At 45.1% G+C, this 26,632-nt stretch overlaps 1 protein-coding gene across 13 annotated transcripts in view; it reads right to left on the bottom strand.

The window, feature by feature from the left end:
* The window catches only part of SHANK2 (SH3 and multiple ankyrin repeat domains 2), a 992,023-nt gene that overhangs the window by 495,568 nt on the left and 469,823 nt on the right, over positions 1-26,632 (bottom strand). For all 13 annotated transcript variants that reach the window (XM_068260601.1, XM_068260604.1, XM_068260605.1 and 10 more), the window contains 2 exons: positions 14,872-15,029; positions 3,436-3,549 (listed from right to left, as the gene is read on the bottom strand). In XM_068260601.1, the coding sequence (XP_068116702.1) occupies positions 3,436-3,549; positions 14,872-15,029 (272 nt within the window). The remainder of the gene's footprint in view (positions 1-3,435; positions 3,550-14,871; positions 15,030-26,632) is intronic.

Genomic DNA, 26,632 nt, shown 5'->3' with positions numbered 1-26,632 from the left:
AACAGTCTCAAACTAAGTGGCTTAAGTGACTGAGGGGGAGAGGTTGAAGGCTATGTTGGCATCACAGGTATACAAGAAGGGGCGTGGCATAATCCCATTATATATACATACATCAGAGGTCTACAAGAAGGGGTGTGGCATAATCCCATTATATATACATTAGAGGTATACAAGAAGGGGCATGGCATAGTTCCATTATATATACATCAGAGATACACAAGAAGGGGTGTGGCATAATCCTATTATATATACATCAGAGGTATACAAGAGGAGGCGTGGCATACTCCCATTACACATACATCAGAGATATACAAGAAGGGGCGTGGCATAATCCCATTATATATACACATCAGAGATATATAGGAAGGGGCGTGGCATAATCCCATTTTATATATACATTAGAGGTATACAAGAAGGGGCATGGCATATTCCCATTATATATACATTAGAGGTATACAAGAAGGGGTGTGGCATAATCCCATTATATATACAGTACATCAGAGGTATACAAGAAGAGGCGTGGCATATTCCCATTATATATACATCAGAGGTATACAAGAAGGGGTGTGTCATAATTCTATTATATACACCAGAGGTATACAAGAGGGGGCGTGGCATAATCCCATTATATATACATCAGAGATATACAAGAAGGGGCGTGGCATAATCCCATTATATATACACAGAGGTATACAAGAAGAGGCGTGGCATAACCCCATTATATATACATTAGAGGTATACAAGAAGGGGCGTGGCATAATCACATTATATATACATCAGAGGTATACACGAAGGGGTGTGGCATAACCCCTATATATATATATATATATATATATATATATATATATATATACACATCAGAGGTATACACGAAGGGGTGTGGCATAACATCCTTATATATACACATCAGAGGTATATATATGGGCAGAACCCCATTATATATACATTAGAGGTATACAAGGGGCGTGGCATAACCCCATTATATATACATTAGAGGTATACAAGAAGGGGTGTGGCATAATCCCATTATATATACATCAGAGGTATACAAGAGGTGGCGTGGCATAATCCAATTATATATACACATCAGAGATATACAGGAAGAGGCGTGGCATAATCCCATTATATATACATCAGAGGTATACAAGAAGGGGCGTGGCATAATCCCATTATATATACATCAGAGGTATACAAGAGGGGGCGTGGCATAATGTATTATATGTCAGGAACGATGCAAGGCATAATCTAATTTATTATATAACATACGGAATGCAAGAGGGGTGAGGAATAATCCAATATATTCTAGGTCATGAGAAAAGCAGTTGGAGCAGTGACATCATTTAGTGTATTATATGAATGTCACAAGAAACACAAGAGGTGTGGCTTATCACAAAATCCAAGGGAGGGAGTGCCGAGTTCATAAACGGTAAAACAGTTCATGACAACAGTAGATGCACCCAGCAACTATACAATACGGAAAACAGAAAATCAAACATTAGCTAACAGTGCTGCTCGGATACCCCTTTTCAAAATCCCGATCCGATTCAGATCCCGATCCGATTCAGATCCGGATACCCAGATATCCGATCCGGGTCGGATATCCAATGTAAAAATTTTCCACTCTGAATCTGATATCCGACCATATAATCTAGGATATCCGGGCAAATTCGGTTATCCGGATAGAAAAACCGGAAGTGGCCTTTAAATTGCTTTAAAACGTTTTTTAGGGTAAATGAGGCATGTAGCATCATGTTTTTTTTAAAGGGGAACACTAACTGATGATGTGGGGACTTTAAATCCTTCCCCCCCCAAAAAAAAAAAAATAAAAATAAAAAAATTTGCTGTCAATTAACATCAGGCCTAGGTTCCACACAACAATTGTGCAGCCCACATTGTGTCCAAAGTCCAACCGCACAACTGGGACATGGCAGTTTTCAGCCCAGACACCTCCAAAAAAATACGCAGCAATTGTGTTTTGGGTTAAATCTAGGTGGTATCAGCACAGCAGCAGTGGCCTGTGGCAGCCCGGCGGTGGGAGCAGCAAAGGCAGCGGGAGCAGCAAAGGCAGCAGGAGCAGGGCAATGCAGCAGCAGGTGTAACGTCTACTGCTACGTGCAAAGTGCCACGTGCAAAGTGTCATGTCACGTGCAATGTGCAAAGTGCCACATGCAAAGTGCCACGTCACGTGCAAAGTGTCACATCACGTGCAAAGTGCAACGTGACGTGCAAAGTCATGTGCAAAGTGACGTGGCACTTTGCACGTGACATGGCACTTTGCACTTTGCACGTAATGTGGCACTTTGCACGTGACGTGGCACTTTTCACGTGACGTGGCACTTTGCACAAGACCCTTTGCACGTGACGTGGCACTTTGCATGTGATGTGGCACTTTGCATGTGACGTGGCACTTTGCATGTGATGTGGCACTTTGCATGTGCCGAGTGACAGTCAGACAGCAGAAGAGAAGACACTAACTGTCACACTGGCACTGCTCACAGCACAGCAGTTCTGTAGTAAGCTAACACAGTAGTTCTACTACTCTAACAACTACTAGTACTGACTGCAGTACTACAGTACTAACTACACAATAACACAGTACTCCTATTCCCTAATCCCTAACCTAACCTATACTGTAGCTAGCTAAGGCTAATAGCAGGCCAGCAGGCAGCAGCTGGCCTGGTCTGTGCACAGCACACACACAGACACATAGGAGCTGCAGCAGCCCTGCAGCACACACTCTGACTGTCACGCAATGAAATAAAGCTAATTAACATCACAACAATAGTGTAGTGATAGTGAAGGGGTTAATCACTGAACAGCTTTAGGTTTATACTGTATACATGCCTTGCTAGGCCAGCAGCACTGGAGCATGTCTCTCAGTGAGCATTCCCAAGCTAGGACGATATGTCTCATCATGGCAGCCCTCCTTATTATACAGGGGGGGGCTGGCCAGGGTTCCCTTCTGTGATTGGTTGCTAGGGCTTCTGATGGGAGCCCTCTGATTGGCTCCAGGATGAGCAGCACTGTTAGTTAATGCCATTTTAACATTTACTGTGTGTTTGTCCATATACATATCTGTTATAAGACCGGTTATAAGACGATGCTTATATTGTGATAGGGGCGATCCGTACATTGTTTGTCCATATCCAATATATATCTATCCGTTATAAGACCGGTTATAAGCCGGTGTTTGCATTATTATAATAGCAGCGGTCCGTACACATTGTTTGTCCATATCTAATATATATCTATCCGTTATAAGACCGGTTATAAGCCGGTGTTTGCATTATTATAATAGCAGCGGTCCGTACATTGTTTGCCCATATCTAATATATATCTATCCGTTATAAGACCGGTTATAAGCCGGTGTTTGCATTATTATAATAGCAGTGGTCGGTACACACAGGAAACACACAGAACGCGTTGGCTCCTTACCTGGCCGACCTTCACTTGGCTTGGGCTGGATTTCCTCCGCACATTCTGCAGGGAACCACCCCACATGTCCTCTGGCATTTCCTTCCCAGAATCCTCCTTCCCCGATACTCAGAACTGCAGGAAGAAGAGAGGGATCATCATTACACCTCCTACTGAGCTATGCACAGCATGCAGCCAGCAGGGAAACATGATGCGGTAGCAGCTGCTAAATTTCATTGCTCCATTTCCAAACTGCAGTCATTTGCATAAAAGGTGCACAATCCATAAACCACATCTCCAGCAAGGCTCCCCCTGCTGTCCAGTCCTCCCATTCCAGGCACAAGTCCTAGTACTGTGTACTGCACAGCTTTTTTTCTGTCTATTCAGCTCCCTGATTATCTGCTGTGAAACAAAATCACTTGCTAAATACCTGGCAGGATTACAGATACTGGCTACTTCCTGTCGGTGCTCCAACCTGCAGTCTTCTCAGAGAGATTCAGTCTGTACTCTGCCACCCAGAGTTTGGACAGTAGGGATGATGCAGTCAAAGCATACACCAGACACACCCACCGGGGCTGAAAACTGACTTTCTGTACTCCCTGCTTCAGAGTAGGAGATCAAAATTTTATGACAGAATTCTCAGCTGCAGCAAGTAATATCTGAGAGCTCTGATTACTACACCATTAGATAACAGATTTAGAATTGTGCTAGGGCAGGGGTAGGGAACCTATGGCTCGGGGGCCAGATGTGGCTCTTTTGATGGCTACATTTGGCTCACATACAAATCAGTAGGAGTTGATTCACTCATCTACACTGGTCAAGCAACGCCACTTAGTGTGGCACCGCAAGTAACATTTTCAAAGTAGGCACGCTACTGCTGTAGCATGCACTACTAACTTACTTGCGCTCCTCCCAAAACTAACGGCTGCTCCAATGGTCCCACTCTGGACCCTGTCAAATCCAGTGTCACTTGCCAGGCAGCCTATTGGGCCAAAGTGTGGGGATCTCATCCTACAAAGGGAATCAACCCCCAAGTCAGCTGGCTAATTGTACAAGCTGTTAGTTGGTATTTCTCCTGTCTGGCTCTAAGGGAAATTGCCGAATTTGCTGAAACTCAAGAGACACTGAAGACGTGTCTGACACTCCTGTTGCCTGGCAGATCAACTGTATACACATCACCATGGCAACAGTGACGTGAGCCCTCTGCTGCGCATGTGCACTGTTCCAGTACATATTGTTTTTTTCTCCTAAAATTAGGCTTTAGAATCATTTTAATTTATACGCATTTTTAAGGGAAGAAGAATGAAAACAAACATTTTTCAGTTGTCATCCATTATGGTTTTAATATAAAATGTGTTACAATAGATACAACCCACACATTTCTCCCAGCTATTACAACATTTAAATTATGTCCCTAGTACAATGTATGGCGACAATATATTATTCAAAAGTAAAGGTGCATTTTTTTTTCCATTTACGTTTCCGTACACGGTATCAATAATGGCAAACCCTTATTTGGAAAAATAATAGTGACCTACCCTTATGACATATATATTAAAAAAGCTGAGTCCCTAAGGTGATTATGATTTTTTTTTTCCTTGGTAACTATAGCGGTGGTGGAAATAAGGGCTTAAAGAGAGTCTGAAGCGAGAATAAATCTTGCTTCAGACCTCATAGATAGCAGGGACATGTGTGCCCCTGCTAAACCGCCGCTATCCCGCGGCTTAACGGGGGTCCCTGATCCCCCAAATCCCCCTCCGTGCAGCGGGGGAGCGCTTCCGCATTGGGGCAGGGCTAACCGCCGCAGCCCTGCCCCACGCGCGTCTGCCAGCGCGTATCTCCGCCTCTCCCCCGCCCCTCTCAGTCTTCCTTCACTGAGAGGGGCGGCGATGCGCCGCTGATAGACGCGCTGGGAGGCAGGGCTGCAGCCGTTAGCCCTGCCTCCAGGAGCGACCAAGTCTGCGACCAAGTGTCGCAGTGGGGGGTTTGGGGGTGAAGGGACCCCCGTTTAGCGGCGCGATAGCGGCGGTTTAGCAGGGGCACACGTGCCCCTGCTAACTATGAGCTCTGAAGCGAGATTTATTCTCGCTTCAGAGTCTCTTTAAAATGAATGGGGATTTTTTTTTTTCAATTCATTTTAACACATGTACGTGTATTTTTATTTTTTGGCCACTAGGTGTCTCCACACTATCCTGTGTAGTGAACAGTACACAGGAATTAGTGTAAAACTGTGCGTTTTCCTTTCATTTTGTGAATAACCATCAGCATCTCATTATGAATGATCGCCACTCTGACCAGTGAATGGGAACACATTCCTATTCCCCCAACAGTACTCTGCCACACGCTGCTGTAAACTGTGAGATACGTGTATTTACGCCCCTGGTGCTGAAGTGAAGTCCACAAGGACGTAGATACACGTTAATGAGATTGTGTGAATTGTGTAATAAAGTCAGGAAGCAGAGTAACGCTCATTAGAAAAGGCTGTGCTGGCTGACATGAATAGAGGAGGCCAGGATGCACAACAGCAAAAGACTAGAAGGGGTCCTGCTGCAGAGGGAAGAGTAAGTAGTGTAACAGTGATGACTATGGTCTGGGCCGGCACAGTAGAATGAAGCTGCTTGTGGATGACTGTTTTCCGTGCACCAGCGGCTTTGTGCTACTGCACAGGTGTGGCCCGCATGACCATAAACAATACGAGGGTCCCGGACAGCAGCGGTGGGTTCGAGGATGTAACTTTTAACTTTTTTTTTTTTAAATCAGAGGTTTGCTTTAAGATTAGAACTACTGACACAGTGGTTTATCTAATCAGTTTATTTATTTTTTAACTTCAGGTTTGCTTGTCAAGGTGCCCACACACCACTCAGTATTACGGCCAGATCGACCTTCTCGATTCAATCATTTTATCTAATGAGAAGAGAATAGGTGCCACAACATTGCCGCCCAATCGATCTTACAATGGTTTTCCGGATGAAATCGGTCGAAAGGACCGATCAGACATGCTGTAAAATCTCAGTTGCAAGTTTTTGATTGGTTCCATGGCAGATATCGTGTGATGTTCCCAACTGACCCCCAACCAATGTTTCCCCCAAGGGTAAAAGTGTCACCGTGTGTAAAGTCTCACCTCTCCATCTGGTGGCCACCATTACCGCGAGCGCCGGTATCACGTGGCAACAGGCGCATGTGTGATGTCAATACACGTAGCTGGTGCCACGTGGTACAGACGCTCGCAGTGATGTCGTACGCCGGAGCAACGAGGAGTTATGCCAGCAGACAGGTGAGCTTTACTAAGTACAGCCCCTGGGGGGACACTTGGGTGAGGTGGCTCAGCCAACAGAGGCGGTAGACATGTCCCAATGTGTCTCTTGGTCGATATTCCTGCACATTGAGTGGTGTATGGCCACCTTGTCATATCATCAGCTGATTTATTTGACATTTCGTTGGAGGAGTCGCCTTATAATCCCAGGGACTCTTTATTCCATGTAAGGGGGTTACAATCACCTGTATTACTCTGAGAACCTGCAGAGCAGCCACTACAGCATGACGCATTCTCAGGCGACAGTGTTGGGACGCAGCGCAAGCTTATCACATGCGCTTCCTTTCTGCATGCCTCGTGGTTTTTCAATCAGTTCCGCTAATGCTCCGCCCCAAACAATGCGATTATTTTTACATCTCTTTATGGAAAAATGATGAAGAACTTGTGCTAAATGCCATTTATCACACTGCACGGCGATTGCAGCGAGACGCAGACATTACCGGAGGCTTGTATGTAGTAAACGCTGCATGGCGTAGTTCAGCGGATACAGGAGACGGGGGATTCTGCTGAGAGCACCCAGAGTCCGAACATCGCAGGAGAAGTGCTCATTAACCACTTCACCTCTAAGGGTTTTTGCCCTAAAAGTGTACCAGAGCTCAGCGAACTAAAAAGATTTATACATACCTGTGGCTTCCTCCAGCCCCCTAAGCTCCGATCGCTCCCACGCTGCTGTCCTCAGTCTTCTGCTGGAGAGATACACAAAGAGCGTACTTCTCCTGAGTAGACTGGCTGCGAGTGACGGAAGTGCGGGAACCCGGTACCGGCGCTGCAGAAAACTGAGGACAGCAGCGTGGGACCGTGTTTTTCCCGCCACAAACTAAGCTTTCTTTAGGTGGTACTTCTTGCTAAAAATGAATTTATATGGCATTTCAATGAGAATAATAATAAAAAATTGGGGGGGGGGAAATCATTATTTTTCCATTTTCGGCTATTATAGCTTTAAAAGAAAACATTCTACTGTGGATAAAATAGGTGCTGAGGAGTCGGTACAAAAATCACCCGACTCTGACTCCTCAGTTCATGAAACCTCCGACTCCGTAGTCTTTTTTAAAAAGGCTATGGATTTGATTCAAAATTTCATCCAATTGACTCCTCAGTTTATTGAAACCACCGACTGACTCCAGGTACCCAAAATTGCTCCGACTCCAACTCCTCAACTCCGACTCCACAGCCCTGGATAATACCCCCACATTTTATTTGCCTATTTGTCACAGCTGTTGCTATTTTTAAAACATTTCCCTAGTACAACGTATGGTACCAATATTTTATTTGGAAATAAAAGTGCATTTTTTTAAGTTTTGCGTCCATCACTAATTACAAGCCCATAATTAAACAAAAAATAACATGACATACATATTAAAATAAAGTTCAGTCCCTAACGTAACTATGTTTTTTTATTGTCTTTTTTTGTTAATGCAAAAGTTTTATTTAGTTAACTATGGGAGAATGTGGGAGGTAAGGGGTTAATTTTAAATTTATGTGTACATCTTTTTTATAAAGTAAAAAAATGTTTGTATGTGTAATTTTACTATTTGGCCACAAGATGTCCTCACTCATCTTTCTGGGCGTTTTAAAAGTACCCTAACAGTAAGTAATGCGTGGACATGTTACTTTCTGTATTTCAATAACTGCAGACATCTCATTGATGTTGACGATCATTGACACGGGGACTGCGTTCCTATTCACTGATCTTCCCCTAACGATCAGCGGCAAGGATGCGCGCAGGAGCGAGCGGCGCACGATTGAGAGGGAGATACTCGTCCCAGGGAAGGGCAAGTGGTAAAAGCAGCAGGGACAGCCATACTATCCCAGGAAAAAAAAAACACATACATAAATACTTGTTCTACTTATATAACATATGTATTGTACTGTTCACATTTTGATTTCAGTGAATTCTATATGGTAAATAAAGAGAAAACTGTTCCAGGCAGTTTCCAATCCTGATGTCATTTCCTCCCTTACTTTTTTATCTCCTCTGCCTGCTGTATGCATTGCCGGGGCATATCATATCAATATAAAGCAATACATAGATCTAGGATAGAGCTTTATGGCTAGTGAGGGTTATGCTATAGTCTGAGTAGGTCTTGACTTTAGAGAAACTATCACTTGCATACCTAAATGTTAACTCTTTCAGGCAGAGAGAGAAAAAAAAAAAGGAACACAGCCTACTTATATTAATGTGTGCATTGTACATACTGTACATAATGATATCCGATCATGCCACCTCAGTATTCCTTTAAGAAGGGGACATTTTAAGTGTCTCTTCACTTCATGTACACCTCTGTAGTTATCTAATTTTGGGTTATTCATTATTTCTTTGTAAAGTTCTCATTCTGATTGAAAAACAGCTGAGTGTACTTATTCTGTTTGTGAAATATAGTTTTATTGTCCAACAGACAGTAGGTGAAGAAGGCATTGCCAAACTATCAGTAGCCCTGCTGCTAGGAGAGGCCAAAGGGGCTAGAGAGAGAATGTCATCATGATATCAAGAACTGTTTTACAATAAACTTTACATTTTAAAAGTTCTAAAGCGGAACTGATTAGAGGAGAGTGAGATATGCATTTGGGAGAGTAATTCGGAGGTCCTCTTTATGCTATGGGGAAGTTTTTTGTGTGGAGGGCAAACACAATCTAAAAGTGCAGCATTGCCTAATAAAACATAAGAAAAAGCGCAGGTCGGCTCTTGCAGTGCATGTCCAAAAGGGCAATACCATGATGAATGGCTTCAAGAAATAGCAGAGTTAGTCACATCATTTCTTTATGCCAGTGCTGTCCAAATGCCGCCTGTGGGCTGTATCCGGGCTGCAAGAGCTCTTTCTGTTTGCTGTGCCACCCCCCTCCTCTCACTACACCAGGCCAAGGCTCCCGGGAGCTTGTCCCCCCATGTCCATGAAGTTGGACAGCACCGCTCTATGCCATTATCAGCCAAGCAAAGGCAGCAAGGAATTCCCTTGGCCTACAAGAACATGCAGAAATATTTTTCAATGGCTTGCCCACTCCTCTGAAGCAATGCATTGTGGTTTTGTTTTTTGGACATTACAAACCTTTCCCAGATGCCAACCCGATCTGTCCTAACTTAACCGACTAGATTAGCAATACCAACCTATCATGATGGACAATCCCAATACGGAGTTCCCAGGCATAATGCCAACATGGGCTGATACCGAATGGTCCTCCATACCCCCAAGGTGTGGCGTCGAGTTGCCCACTGATGCATTTTGAAATGACAAAGCATTTTTCCAAGAACAACAGCTGGCAAGCAGTCTATAAGCCTTGGGCAAGCTGCTTGCATGTCGAGAACGGGTCTTGGTTACCGGTACTCTGCGGACAATGCCAGGGTGGCCTCTGCGTGGCCTTCCCATACGGGTGACATTTCCCAGTCTCCAACATTTCCGAATATGACTGATGGGCTGCTAATCACACAGTACACTTCATTTCATTAATCAAGGCCTAATCTGCCAAAGCCATCTGCTCAGAAATAACATCAGGCTTCATCTTTTTTCATTTCCTTTCCAACGTGCTCATTACCCGTGACAGACAGCTCTGTTCTGTATAGCGGGAGAGGCTATGTGACAGCTTCTATAGGAGCTAGCACTGCTGACAAACACCGGGGCCCAGGCTCGGGGAAGCTTCTCCGTCTTCTGTCAATGAATCCACATACTTGTGCCAATATAAACACGGATCTGCCTCAGAGCCTCGAATGAAAGAGAAGCTCTGCTGGATGGAGCTGGGTGTGAGGGAGGGAAGGATGGGGGGAGCTCTATAGAGATGGACAGTGTGAGATGAGAATCCTATGCAGCTTAGAAGCCAATCAAATGCACCAAAAACTAGGACTGTCCCGTCTCCATCCTCAGCTGTATTGGTTGATATTTCGAAGACACTCAGGGACTTCATCCAATCACAAATATTGGCTTTACAGTGGTCGGTCTTGACAATCACCCATCGTTACGGGATAGGCTGAAGCGTCGCTTGAAGCAATTGGGTCAATACATTTGCCACTTTCAGTCTCCTCTAGGGTGGGCCAACTGCTTAAATTGATACTTCACAACTGATGACCTTTCCTCTACCTCCTTCAAGGGGACCTTGCCACCTGGCCGCCGGTGCTTACCCCCTGTGGTTCACCACTCCACAAACAGGAAACAATCAAATAAATGATGAACAAAGCACTCTTGATTGGCAATACACCATATATTGTACACAACAGTACACAAACGTTTTCAAGCTCCTCGCTCTTCCTCAGGTGTACAACAAATGACATCAAAGTCAATTTAGACAATATCATCCCCTCAACCACACCCATTGGTAAGGTAACGCCCTATTTGTGGATTAACCCCTACATCACAATCAAAATGGGAGCTACACTTTCAGTGTCTACCTCACAGATCAACATCTGAGAAATTGCATGTTACTCCATACACATACAATTATTCTTATGCAAGACAAATATTAAATCTTAACTTATTACAACGCTAATACTATTGCTACATTTCCTTGCAAATTTGACTTTACCCGTATACTTTCACCTAAATTGATCTACCGGTTTGGTGCTCACCGAGTAACTTTCCATTTTTATTTCTTCCACCTATCCACAGTGTACTCCACTTTATCCTTACATGAAACTTGATAAAAGTTGGTTGCCTGGAACGTCGTGTGCAAGTTTCTGTGATGCTCTCTAACATGTACCGAGTGTAGGTTATTAAAGCCTCCACCCTGCCTGGAGCCTCTTATTCCTGCCAGGGCATAGATGTTAACGTGCCAATGATACTCGATCCTGTCACTATCGCTGCTGCACTCGCGCACTCAGCTGTGTTAGAACAGGCTGTCAAGATTATCCGTAAACCACAAAAGCTGACAGTACTTTCCTGAAATCTGCAGTTATAAATAAAAGAATGTTTTGCCTTTTAATTCTAATGTTTTACATTTCAAGACATAATACAAAATCTCGCTATCATTATCAGGTCTTCAAAAGAGCTAAATCCAACTTCTGATGAACAACAGCACAAGAAATCTTACATCCTTCCTAAATGCAATAAGAGTGGATACGACCATCAGAGGTGGAGACATTGACCCCTTGTACCATGTAGTAGCCGCTTTTGTGAACGACTTATTTTTATATTTGCAAGTCCCGCTGACATCTGTAGCTAGCTTAACGAGTAGATTTGAAGAGTTTGGCTTCCTCTCTAACTCTCGTAAATGACAGCCACTCAACATATTGCTAAATACAAATACTCTCCATGTATGTCATTCCTCCTTTGCTTTTGCTTGGGCTAAAGACTCGCTTAGATATTTGGGAGGAAATATCCCGCATAGTCCGAGAGCTTTTCTCAGCTGACTTCGAACCTATTGGGAGTGCTTTAAGATCTGATGTTCTGAGGTGGGGGCAGCAGAAATAGCTATCCTGGTTTTTGTATGTCAGCCAATACCTACCAACTGACCTTCCCTCGTCGTTCCTGCGTGAACTCCAGACTTCAATCAGTTCATCTGGGGCTATAAACCCCCGAGAATTAATTCCACAAAAAGATCCAGGGGCAATGGGTCTCCTAGACCTACACAGATACCTTCTAGCCTCCGAGTCCCAGCCATGTAGGGTGGTGGAATGGTCTAGCTCAGTGATGGCTAACCTTGGCACTCCAGCTGTGACAAAACTACAAGCCCCATCATGCCTCAGCCTCCCCGAGTTATGCTTAGACCAGAGTATTGCAATGCCTCATGGGACTTCCACCACACGATGGGTAGTTCCACCACAGCTGGAGTGTCAAGGTTAGCCATCACTGGTCTAGCTCCACATCCCCTAAGAAATGGGTCCTAGTAGCACAAGAAACAGCTGAGTGTATAGCCCCTGCCCCAGGTTGATGAGAGTGTGTGGGAAGCACTCAGAGGCACCGGGGCAATCCTATTATAGCAGGAACAGTAAGAAGTATGAGGCGATATCTTCCTGCTGTGGGACTGGCATCCTTCCCAAGCAAACTTACACCCCTCTGATGACCCAGCTTCTTTCCCCTCATCTGACATGCCATTTTGGCTTAATTGGCCAACTGGTATCTGCCCCAGGGATAAAGACTTCATTTCTCAAGGGATCATCAAAACCTGGTCAGAAATGTCACTGCTTGGAGATGATGTTATACTGTCGTAGGGGCAATGTTTTCAAACTTCCTTAAAGAGAAACTCCAACCTACAATTGAACTTTATCCCAATCAGTAGCTGATACCCCCTTTTACATGAGAAATATAATGATTTTCACAAACAGACCATCAGGGGGCGCTGTATGACTGATATTGTGCTGAAACCCCTCCCACAAGAAGCTCTGAGTACCACGGTACTCTGGGCAAACTGCCACAATGTAACAATGTTCACAGACAGGAATTAGCTGTTTACAGCTGTCTCTAACAGCCAAAACAGCTAGGAGCAGATACATAACCTGCCCACAGTAAAAATGTCACCATGTAATAAATGTCAGAATGTGAATCTAGGAGAGGAAAGATTTTACAATGAGCAAACACTGACTAAATCATTTATACATAATTATGGTAAAAAATTAAGCACTTTTTTTACTACATTATTTCCACTGGAGTTCCTCTTTAAAGGGGAACTTCAGCCTAAACAAACATACTGTGATTAAGTTACATTATGTTAATTAAAATAGATAGGTAATATAATCGCTTACCCACCCTGTTTTAAAAGAACAAGCAAATGTTTGTGATTTCATGGGGGCAGCCATCGTTTTATGAGGGCAGCCATATTTTTGGTTGATAGGAGGTGACAGGGAGCATGAGACACAGTTCCAACTGTCCTGATCACCCGCTCCCAGCTGCGCGCTAGGCAACGAGAACAACATCAGAAATTCCATCATGCTTTGCACACCATCAGGAAGAAAATGCCCGGGCAGATTTCTTTGATGGGGCAGAGCTTAGCTTCTGTGCAGCATATGGCAGTGAAGAAAAATGTTTTACTCAATTTCTGCATTTCTTTATCAAGGGTTAACATTTAGAATTTTCTCCATTACTTTTTTGCTCCAAATTTTGGTTTGTGAACTCATTATAAAGCACATGAGTCCTGAACACCAATAGCCAAGTCCGTAGCGACACAATCCCCTGGCTGTACGGGACTCTTTCCCTGGATATACGGGACTCTTTCCCTGGATATGCGGGACTCTTTCCCTGGATATGCGGGACTCTTTCCCTGGATATGCGGGACTCTTTCCCTGGATATGCGGGACTCTTTCCCTGGATATGCGGGACTCTTTCCCGGGATATGCGGGACTCTTTCCCGGGATATGCGGGACTCTTTCCCGGGATATGCGGGACTCTTTTCCTGGATATGCGGCACTCTTTTCCTGGATATGCGGCACTCTTTCCCTGGATATGCGGCACTCTTTCCCTGGATATGCGGCACTCTTTCCCTGGATATGCGGCACTCTTTCCCTGGATATGCGGCACTCTTTCCCTGGATATGCGGCACTCTTTCCCTGGATATGCGGCACTCTTTCCCTGGATATGCGGCACTCTTTCCCTGGATATGCGGCACTCTTTCCCTGGATATGCGGCACTCTTTCCCTGGATATGCGGCACTCTTTCCCTGGATATACGGCACTCTTCCCCTGGATATACGGCACTCTTTCCCTGGATATACGGCACTCTTTCCCTGGATATACGGCACTCTTCCCCTGGATATACGGCACTCTTCCCCTGGATATACGGGACTCTTCCCCTGGATATACGGGACTCTTCCCCTGGATATACGGGACTCTTCCCCTGGATATACGGGACTCTTCCCCTGGATATACGGCACTCTTCCCCTGGATATATGGCACTCTTCCCCTGGATATACGGCACTCTTCCCCTGGATATCCGGCACTCTTTCCCTGGATATACGGGCACTCTTCCCCTGGATATACGGCACTCTTCCCCTGGATATACGGGACTCTTCCCCTGGATATACGGGACTCTTTCCCTGGATATTCGGGATTCTTCCCTGACTGTGTGATACAGTCTCCTGGCTGTACGGGGTGTCTCTCTGGATACATGGGACCCTTCCCTTACCGTTGACTCTCCTGAATAAGGACATGTGTGTTTGTGCACCAGACATGTATAAAGAGATAATTTCAGCTACATAACAGAGCCCACGTGTGGCCGGGAGTAACCCACCTCTTATGCGGTCCCCCTTGTAGAGGGGAATCTCCCCTTCTCCTTGAGGTTGATACGGTTTCACCACAACAAAATGCCTCCCTGGAAGAGCGCTGTACAGCTTTCGCTTTGGTCCCTGATAATCCCCAGCAGAGGGCGCCTCCTTGTTGGGACCAGGACTGAAAGAAAAAGCAGAAGAACAATTAGATAACTTCTCCAGATCCCACACGATGATAAACAATGAGAACTTGTTATAAATGAAATACTCTATCATTATTACATTAGTGGCATCTTCCCTGTCAGGGACGGCTGCAAGTCCTGCCTATGCAATACTCTATCATTATTACACTAGTGGCATCTTCCCTGTCAGGGACGGCTGCCTGTCCTGCCTATGCAATACTCTATCATTACTACACTAGTGGCATCTTCCCTGTCAGGGACGGCTGCCTGTCCTGCCTATGCAATACTCTATCATTATTACACTAGTGGCATCTTCCCTGTCAGGGACAGCTGCCTGTCCTGCCTATGCAATACTCTATCATTACTACACTAGTGGCATCTTCCCTGTCAGGGACGGCTGCCTGTCCTGCCTATGCAATACTCTATCATTATTACACTAGTGGCATCTTCCCTGTCAGGGATGGCTGCCTGTCCTGCCTATGCAATACTCTATCATTACTACACTAGTGGCATCTTCCCGGTCAGGGACGGCTGCCTGTCCTGCCTATGCAATACTCTATCATTACTACACTAGTGGCATCTTCCCGGTCAGGGACGGCTGCCTGTCCTGCCTATGCAATACTCTATCATTATTACACTAGTGGCATCTTCCCTCTCAGGGACGGCTGCCTGTCCTGCCTATGCAATACTCTATCATTATTACACTAGTGGCATCTTCCCTGTCAGGGACGGCTGCCTGTCCTGCCTATGCAATACTCTATCATTACTACACTAGTGGCATCTTCCCTGTCAGGGACAGCTGCCTGTCCTGCCTATGCAATACTCTATCATTACTACACTAGTGGCATCTTCCCTGTCAGGGACGGCTGCCTGTCCTGCCTATGCAATACTCTATCATTACTACATTAGTGGCATCTTCCCTGTCAGGGACAGCTGCCTGTCCTGCCTATGCAATACTCTATCATTACTACACTAGTGGCATCTTCCCTGTCAGGGACGGCTGCCTGTCCTGCCTATGCAATACTCTATCATTATTACACTAGTGGCATCTTCCCTGTCAGGGACGGCTGCCTGTCCTGCCTATGCAATACTCTATCATTACTACACTAGTGGCATCTTCCCTGTCAGGGACGGCTGCCTGTCCTGCCTATGCAATACTCTATCATTATTACACTAGTGGCATCTTCCCTGTCAGGGACGGCTGCCTGTCCTGCCTATGCAATACTCTATCATTACTACACTAGTGGCATCTTCCCTGTCAGGGACGGCTGCCTGTCCTGCCTATGCAATACTCTATCATTATTACACTAGTGGCATCTTCCCTGTCAGGGATGGCTGCCTGTCCTGCCTATGCAATACTCTATCATTACTACACTAGTGGCATCTTCCCTGTCAGGGACGGCTGCCTGTCCTGCCTGTGCAATACTCTATCATTACTACACTAGTGGCATCTTCCCTGTCAGGGACGACTGCCTGTCCTGCCTATGCAATACTCTATCATTACTACACTAGTGGCATCTTCCCTGTCAGGGACGGCTGCCTGTCCTGCCTATGCAATACTCTATCATTATTACACTAGTGGCATCTTCCCTGTCAGGGACGGCTGCCTGTCCTGCCTATGCAATACTCTATCATTATTACACTAGTGGCATCTTCCCTGTCAGGGACGGCTGCCTGTCCTGCCTATGCAATACTCTATCATTACTACACTAGTGGCATCTTCCCTGTCAGGGACGGCTGCCTGTCCTGCCTATGCACAGTAACCAGAGTAGAGTGTCAGTCCGGAAAGTTTATATAAAGGAATTTTAGCTCTTACAAATTACATCAGCAAGCACAGCTCAGACAGCGGTGAGTGGTTGATTGTCTAAAAAAGTAATAACTAGTAAAATGTCAAATTCAAAAGACACCGAAACATCTGAAACCGAAAAAGAGAGAATTCAAATGTTCTGATCGTCACAAGATGAGATATCAGAGCTTCGAGGCACAGAGTCGCACACGGTAACTGTGGAGTTGGAAAAAATATTTAGTCATTGTTGTCCTTTTTAGACAAACCCATCTGGTCACCCTGGGCATTTGGGATTCTCAGAAGTCAGTATTTGTAAATGGCCTTCTGGTAAGGGGTGAGTTACAATAATTGTAATTGCAGAATCAGAGAGCTGTCTCCCCTGGTGGTGTTCCTCTTTAACCTCCTCAGCAGTATCATTATTCCCACATTTATACTATACAATACAATACTTTCTTTGGAAAGAATCCCTAAGTATAGGCAGCCAGAGAGCCCCCCAAGTTTAGAAAAGCAGAGAGTGAACCCCGAGTGTAGATAGCCACAGAGCCCCCCAGCTTAGGCAGCCAAAGACACCCCCTAGTTTATGTAGCCAGAAAGTGCCTCCCTCCCCCAGCATAGATAGCCAGAGAGGTCCACAAAGTGCAGAAGACAGAGTGTGCTCTTCCCCCCTGTTATAGGTAGCTAGGTCATACCCCACCTGTCCAGGTTGCAAGACAGTGCTCCCCCTGTTATAGGTAGTCAGACAATATCCCCCGTCCAGTAGCCAGGGAGCCCCCAGTGCAGGTATCCAGAGAGTCTTCATTCCCCTGTTTCAGTATTAGTAGCCAGTGGGTTCAGTCTAGGTCCACCCATCCCATATGCAGATCGCAAACAACATCATAACAGTATCCTGGGAAGGGGAATCATAAAGATCAGCTGTTAAAAAAAATCAAAAGAACACTAGCAGAAAAAAAACATCTACTAGGGGGCTAGATCAAAAGGAGTTGTTTTGCCAGCTGATCCAAAGATTCCAAGTTTTATAAAAGATATTTTTAATCTTGTCCAGCACGTGCTCACAGAGCATAATTTTATTCAGATCAGTGAAGACCGTATCTACCATCAAGTTCTGAGATTTCCAATTAGCAGCAAGACGTTTCTTGGCAAGGGAAACCAAATCAGTGTTCTTCCCAGGCTCTTTTAGCCAGGTGCTCCACCCAGCTAGTTTTGGTCAGCACCCGGCTGTCACCAGCTCAGCTCCTCCTATACTGTAAGCAGAGTTATGTAGAGAAGCACGGGGCCCTGAATTCCCTCATGTCGCCCCATCCGGCTACTTTTTCATGCCACGCGGCTGGAAAACATTTCTGGGGAGATCACTGCAAATGTTGACCAAAATGTTGCATAAACCTGTGGGTCAGGTAACTGGGCCTAGAAGGTTTAAACCCTAAAAGTATGAAATGCTTGATCTTCACTTTAGGGACTCCCGCCACCAAATATGCCACAACGTGCCCACCAAATAACAGCCACAGAAGCAGAGATTGGATAAAGAAGGCTGAATTTGATGCAGGAGTGTAATATAGCACCTGTGCAACAACTTCTGAGAAGTTCCAATTGTAGAGCATTATATACTGTTCTTGGCGAGCCTCTTGCTACAGTGTGCCCGTCTTTCATCTGCGATAAAAGATACAAGATCAGAATCCCATTTTCTCTGGATATTCAGTTTACTGTCTGAGCCGGGATCGGTTAGCACAGATTTAGGAAACCAGCCCCTTGTCCAGGGCATGCGACTTGCATCGCACCTGAAAAGATAAACGGCTCAGGGGTAACGCTGCTTTCAGCTATAGAGTGAAGACAGTGAAATATTTGGTGAGCAAAGAATTCTGTAAGAGGCAAGCTATTCTGTTCTGCCAAACGAGCTCCAGAAATCAGCCTGGAGGCTCTCGGGAAACGTCCCACAGTTGTGAGGTCCATGGGTAGACCACCAAGAGAAGGGAGTTCTGCTGTGGCCATTAAGGATGGAGGGGTACACGCAGGCTTCCTGTTTCGGAGCACACCGCAACTTCAGTTCAGAGTTGCTGGTTTCAATGTAATTTATAGCCCAGGAGTGCTTACTGGTGAGTGTCTTTTCTAAATAGCTGTGGTTATGCTTATATGCATCCCCACGGTTTCTGCTCCCTATTAATGGTTTACATAGTGAGGCAAAAATACATAAAAGGTATAGATGAGAGCTACCCTGCAGACGAGTACAGAGCTATTTGGCATCTATTTCCTGTTAAATAATACCAGTTGCCCGGCAGCCCAACTGATCACTTTGGCTGCAGTAGTGCCTGAATCACACACCTGAAACAAGCATGTAGCTAATCCAGTCACACTTCAGTCACCTGATCTGCTGCATGCTTGTTCAGGGGCTATGGCTAAAAGACTTATAGAGGCCACACACATTAGTTTTCTATTTTCTTTTTTTGATTTGATAATTTTTTTTCTAATTAATCTTTTATTTTTTTTTATTTTTTTTACCAAATAAAAATTTAGATTCTTCTAACCAATGTGCCACAAACATATGTTCAATTTTGACACAACCACGACAAAAACGATCGAATAAAAGATATAAATTAGATGTCATAATTTATAAATTTTCATATATTAGGGCCGGTTCAAACTGGTTTTAAAAACGTATCCATGGGATGCGTTTTTAAAGCTGTGCAGAAATGGAAGCGGATCCTATGTTAAGGCTTCTTGCACACAGGGACATTACAGGCGCACGTTAGTGCAGCCTGTAACGCTCCCCCAACGCACAGCAATGTAACACAAGTGGGCTGTTCACACTGCCCACGTTGCGTTACATGTAACGCTGCACGTTCTCCAGAAAGTGCAGCATGCTACGGCGTTAGAGCGGCTATAGCCGCGTTAGACTGTTTGCACATGCGCAGTGGGGGGCGGAGAGGAGGCGGGGAGAGCCAGCTACAGTAGCCGCGCACATGGCTACTTAATATTCACTGCACTGGTGGCAGCTGATTGGCCGGCGGGACCACGTGATGCCGAGTGTCTCGCTTTGCATCACGTGGTCCCGCTGGCCAATCAGCGCCACTCTGGGAGACCATATAGGGATAGAGCCGCCTAGCGTGGCTCACTCTACCATCCTATCTTGCAGCACCATACGTTGTGTTAGGTGCACGTTATGCGACCTTAACGCGGCACCTAACGCAACGTCTTGGTGTGCAAGTAGCCTAAAAATAGGACCCGCTCCCACTCGTGCAGAAACACAGATAGCACACGGATCTGCGTTGCAAGGAAAGAAAGCGTCAGAGAGTCCGGGATTGACACTCTTTCTCGGACTGGACGGGAGAACGTGTCCAATGCAAGCCTATAAGAACTGACACTGTCCGCTCCCACTAGCCTGATTGCCGCATTTGCGTCACATGTTTCATCTGCATCCTGTCTTGACGTCATACTCACGCCTCCCCCTGTCCATCACCGCCGCTCGGTCCATTCTGAATAGCCTGGAGGGCGACAGAAGCATGGGGATTCTCCACTGGGCTGCAATAGACCAATGGGAAATCCTCAGCAACAGGGAGAATTCTAATTGGTTCACATTGGACCAATGAACATTTTCCATGTTGCTAGGCAGAATTGGCCTGCTGCAGCGTATTGAGAGCCACGATTGTGCTGGCCTCCAGGCTGTGGAAGGGACAGAGCGGCTGGACCAGTGGTGGCGGGGAGAAATGTGAGCGGCTGACGCGTACGTACTGACGCGGAACGTGCCCTACATCCAGATCAGATTGTGTCAAACGAATCCGTTTTTCAGAAAGATGGATCTCTGACACGGATCCGATCTGGAACCTGACAAGGGTGGATCGGCTCTAAATGTGTATGGTGCGCTCTGTGCCATCACTGCTGTGTATAAAGGCACAACACAAGCAACCTTAGAAAATATACCTGACATTAACAAATACCTTCCTCATTTATTTTAATCAACAACACTACATTTATTACAGTGAAGAAATACATTCTATCTCATGTGTCACTGTGACAAATAAAGTGTCTTTATTCTTGAACGTAAACTGAAATTTATTAAAGAGAAACTCCAACCTAGAATTGAACTTTATCCCAATCAGTAGCTGATACCCCCTTTTACATGAGAAATATAATGATTTTCACAAACAGACCATCAGGGGGCGCTGTATGACTAATTTTGTGCTGAAACCCCTCCCACAAGAAGCTCTGAGTACCGCGGTACTATGGGCAAACTGCCACAATGTAACAAGGTTCACAGACAGGAAATAGCTGTTTACAGCTGTCTCTAACAGCCAAAACAGCTAGGAGCAGCTACATAACCTGCCAGCAGTAAAAATGTCACCATGTGATAAATGTCAGAATGTAAATCAGGGAGAGGAAAGATTTTACAATGAGCAAACACTGACTAAATCATTTATAAATAATTATGGTAAAAATGAAGCACTTTTTTTACTACATTATTTTCACTGGAGTTCCTCTTTAAGTCAAATGACTTTTGTACAACCGACCACACACCAATCAATTTCTGACAAAATTGATCTATATTTTTCCAACCTTTCCGATCTGTTTTAATCAAGAAAAACAACAAACGTGTTGATCTAAGAGAAAAAATTATCTCGATTTTCTCACACAACCGAATTGGAGTAAAATCGAACAGAAAATTTGTAACGTGTAGCCACCATAAGAGGATCAGCAGGACAGCCAGGCAATGTGCATTATTTAAAAGGCAATAAATATGGCAGCCTCCATATCGCTCTCACTGCAGCTGTGCTTTAGCATGCAGTTCCCTGCTGTAATCCAGTCCCAGGATATTGCCTCAGACCTCCACACTGCAGAGATCTCCTGTCCTCCAGACCCCCGCGTGTCTCGATACACTCAGCCCTTATTATACCTCCTATGATTCAGTGCGCTGCGAGTTAGCAGATTGCCCCCAGATATACTCTGGAAGCTCAGTTCCCAGCGGAGACAGACGATGGGCAATTTCTGAGCTGCAATGAGCTGATCTGCATATGCAGAGCTGTTTATTTCACAGAGATCTCCGGGGCTCTTCTCCCTGCAGAACGGAGGCGGCCATGTTCTGCTTCTCAATATTTATTTCCTCATTTAATGGAACACAGGAAGTAACAGCACCTGACTTTATTACAAAGCGGTGGACAGAGAGCCCAGCGCCTGTCTGGTGATTAAAGGGGAATTCTACTGAGAAACAATAAATCCATACATTACAAAGTGAGAAGCTAAAAAATAGATCAAGGAATGATTGATACTCGCTGTGTGATTTGTTTATGGTGTTTGATACAAATGGGCCTCCTGCAGGTCAGCATCTTTACTACTGGTAAACAAGAAAAAACTAGACTGACATTATCTATAACCACAACCGCTAACAATGCTAAGAGGTTTTTTTTTCTTAATAGACATACCTATGCACAGAGAGAGATACCCACAATGCAACAAGGCTCACAGACAGCAAGCTGACAGGACCATGGTCATGACATCAGTGTGGGAGGGGTTTTCGCCACAAAATATCATCCATACAGACCCCCTGATGCTCTGTTTGAGAAAAAAATAAAGATTTCTCGTGGGAAAATGGTATCAGATACTGGTTAAAGATCCTCTTTAACCACTTTATCCACCACTACAGTATATCTCCGTCCTCTGTGACTTCATCTAAGCCACAAGTCAGTAGATATACGTCTTGTAGCAGAAGCAGTGCTGTGCAGGATTGGGATTGCTCCTGTGCACATTTCTGGCACTATCAGATGCAGCACTAATTGGTGAACGGGAATATATGTCTCCTGAGCTAATGAGATTGATTTTTACCATTAAAAACACTTTTATTTTCTCAGTTCTTAGTAAAAAAATACACTCTGTAGCATTATTTCAGAATAAAATATCTTCACCATAAATTGTGACAGGGACATAATCTAAGTTTTGTGATAAGCAGTAAGAATAGCCAAACAAAATATGTGGTTTTTATCTACAGTAGCACTTTTTATTTTTAAACTGAAATTGGTAAAACTGAGAAATAATGTGTTTTTCATTTTTTTTTCTTGTTTTCCCATTAAAATTCATAGAAAACAAAATTGTTCAAGGGAAAAAATGGCATACAGTGAATGCCTAGTTTGTCTTGAAAAAAACAATATATATTTATTTTATGTGACATAAGTAGGGATAAAGTTATTTTTGATTAAATAAGGACATAGCTAAACTGTCATAACTGCTCTGCTCCTTAAGTGGGAAACAAGGTCTGGATGGGAAGTGGGTAAAGAGAGGATCGGCCCATGTAGCCATCTTATCTGTTCACAATTCTCTGTTACACAACAGAGATTCCACCTCATACCTTGCATGCCCCTTTCACACTGGGGCAGTGCAGAGTTTTTACTGCACCCCACCGCTAGGGCAATGTTACTCTATTGGGCCTTTTATACAGACGCCGTGACAGAGGTGACATTTTTCGCCACATCCCTGACGTGAGGGCAAACCTACGTTACTGAGCTGTTCTGCGATGATGTGTACCGGCCCGGAAGTCATGTTAGTCTATGGCGACGTGTAGGTTTTAAAACGACCCCCACAAGTTTCACACATCGGGCATTCACGGACGTATTTTGGCAATACGCTTCTGCGCACGTGATCGCTTCACCAACAGGAAGTGAGTGTCACTTCCTGCTGGTGATCAAAGGAATATCTCTGCACACAGCAATCAGTGTGGGCTTGGGGCCTAGAAACAGCAGTCACAACCATATGCAAAGCTATATGGCCCAAGAACAGCACCACACATGTATGAGAAAAGGTATCACAATTTTATTATCATATTAGAAAGAATCACTATCATTGATTAAAAACACTAAAAAGCAGTCCTCTCCACTGACAGCATGAAGGGATTTCTGATGTTGCTCTTGTTGCCTAGCGCGCACAGCTGGGAGGGGTGATCAGCACACAGGACAGTTGGACGCTCCCTGTCACCTCCTTTCAACCAAAAAAGATGGCTGCCCCCATGATATCACAAACATTTGCCTGTTCTTTTAAAACAGGGTGGGTCAGAGATTATACTGCCTATCTATTTTAATTAACATAACTAATGTAACTTAATAAAGTATGTGCTTTCAAATAAGCTTTTCTGCCTTATCTGCCATGGAAGTCAGCTGACACGGAGAGAGATCAAATTACAACTTGTGATTAGACACAGATGAGGGGTAATTACACAGGCTAAACTCTCTAAATACATACAGGGTGCATTTTTCTATGTTTTCCTTCTGTCCTGTGTAAGAGTTCAGCTCCACTTTAAGTTAGCCAGCAGTGTAGTGGAGCCGGATACGGCTTAACCTTGAACTTTCAATTCAGCAATAAGACCTCATTTGTCCAATAACTGTCTCTTATTGGAGACGATGCTATCTGGCCCCTCTTCCCCGATGCTGGGAGGAATACATAAACAGGCGCGGGCGTGAGCAGCAAAGAGAGCGTTACAGATGCAGGGTGGAGGAGCGCGGAGGAACGCCAGCCTCAGAAGGCCTCCGTTTGGCATTTCATTCCCTGCTGTCTGCTTTACTGCTGTATAAATGTTTCAGCTCTTACTAAAGGGTTGAGGACAGAATACATTAACATATAAATATCACAGGCCTGCTTTAACCAAGCAAATGAACGCAGGCCGAAAATAGAGGCACAGATCTCAAACTGCCCGTGTGTACTCAGCGATCCCTTCCAGCCATGGTACAGAGAGAATGGCCTGCAGCGGCATCCTCACACTTCAAGACAGATAGAAAGTATCAGCTGCAACTGTTATGGGTGAGTCATGACTGCACATGTTATAATGGGGGATAAATGGCTACTCTTGTTATATGGGGGGCATGATGGCTGCACTTGTTATATGGGGGACATGATGGCTGCACTTGTTATATGGGGGACATGATGGCTGCACTTGTTATATGGATGACATGATGGCTGCACTTGTTATATGGGGGACATGATGGCTGCACTTGTTCTATGGGGGACATGATGGCTGCACTTGTTATATGGGGCACATGATGGCTGCACATGTTATATGGGGGACATGATGGCTGCACTTGTTATCAGTGATGCTCATCTGAGCAAGGATATCCGAGATACTCGGATATCCTAGCTCTTTTCTCACTATTCGAGCTCGAATACCGAACTCGAATAGTATTAGCTATCCGGGCTGTGCTATCCGAGCGCACTCGGATAGCAATCAGCTATCCGGAGATATCCTAGCTATCCGAGCTCGAATAGCGTCACGAGCTCGGATAGCGTCACGTCAGACGTCACCTCGAGTCCTCACAAGCGAATCAGAGGGCTCCCAGCCCTCTGACTGCAGCCAATCACAGAGGGGGAGCCTGGCCAAGCCCCCCTCTATAAATAGCGGGCGCCATGTTGCCTCACTCGTCCTGCTTGCGGTAGGAAGGTGCTGCTGCCCATGCGCCACCAGCTATTACGCTCAAAAATAGCTGCCTGCATTATTTTGAAAAAAAAAAATTAAATTATTTTAGAGGTGTCCGGGTTGAAAACTGTGCTGTCCCAATTGTGTATTGGACACAATGTGGGCTTCACGACCGCTGTCTGGAACCTCATGCTGTTTATTTACAGCCCTGGAACCACCGCTAAGACCCAGGGCCTATTATGTCTCGCTGCCTGCCCTCCTGCTGCCAGTCTGCCACACACTCAACCTCCTCACGCTGCCTGCTGTTGTATTTCCTCCTGCTGTCTGTGTCTCCACTGCCAGGGAACACATTACAAGGAAGGTGCTGCTGCCCATGCGCCACCAGCTATTACGCTCAAAAATAGCTGCATCCATTTGAAAAAAAAAATTGTAATTAATTTAGAGGTGTCCGGGTTGAAAACTGTGCTGTCCCAATTGTGCATTGGACACAATGTGGGCTTCACGACCGCTGTCTGGAACCTCATGCTGTTTATTTACGGCCCTGGCACCACAGCTAGGACCCAGGGCCTATTATGTCTCGCTGCCTGCCCTCCTGCTGCCTGCTGCCAGTCTGCCACACACTCAACCTCCTCACGCTGCCTGCTGTTGTATTTCCTCCTGCTGTCTGTGTCTCCACTGCCAGGGAACACATTACAAGGTGCTGCTGCCCATGCTCCACCAGCTATTACGCTCAAAAATAGCTGCATCAATTTGAAAAAAAAAATTGTAATTAATTTAGAGGTGTCCGGGTTGAAAACTGTGCTGTCCCAATTGTGCATTGGACACAATGTGAGCTTCACGACCGCTGTCTGGAACCTCATGGTGTTCATTTACGGCCCTGGTACCACCGCTCGGAACCAGGGCCTATTATGTCAGTCACATCACACTGCCTGACACACACTATTCCTCCTCCTGTAGCTGCATTGAGCTTCTGCTGCCTGTGTGCTGCTACCACTGCCAGGGAGAACAGAAAAAGAACTGTTTTCTGCTGCCACCCACTCTCCTACCAGGCAGCTATTACCACACTACAACTTGCAACTACTTCCTCCTCCTGCTGATGTCTGTGTTTTACCACCGCCAGGGTACACAGAAAAAGGCGCTGTGGCTTGCAATGTGCCACTACCTATTATGCCATCAACACAAATATAACTATGGTGTTGTTATTATAAAATATTTCCACAAATGAAGTAAAAAAAAATATTACAAAAGAAAGGAAAACCAAGACACATAATATAATGATAGAGAAGATGAGGAAGAAGAAGATATAGAAGAAGAAGAAGAAGAAGATATAGAAGAAGAAGAAGAAGAAGAAGAAGAAGAAGAAGAAGAAGAAGAAGAAGAAGAAGAAGAAGAAGAAGAAGAAGAAGAAGAAGAAGAAGAAGAAGAAGAAGAAGAAGAAG

Source organism: Hyperolius riggenbachi, chromosome 11 (assembly GCF_040937935.1).
Source record: "Hyperolius riggenbachi isolate aHypRig1 chromosome 11, aHypRig1.pri, whole genome shotgun sequence".
Taxonomy (NCBI): domain Eukaryota; kingdom Metazoa; phylum Chordata; class Amphibia; order Anura; family Hyperoliidae; genus Hyperolius; species Hyperolius riggenbachi.
Note: the sequence above shows the minus strand (reverse complement) of the source record. Positions and strands in the feature narration are given on the sequence as shown.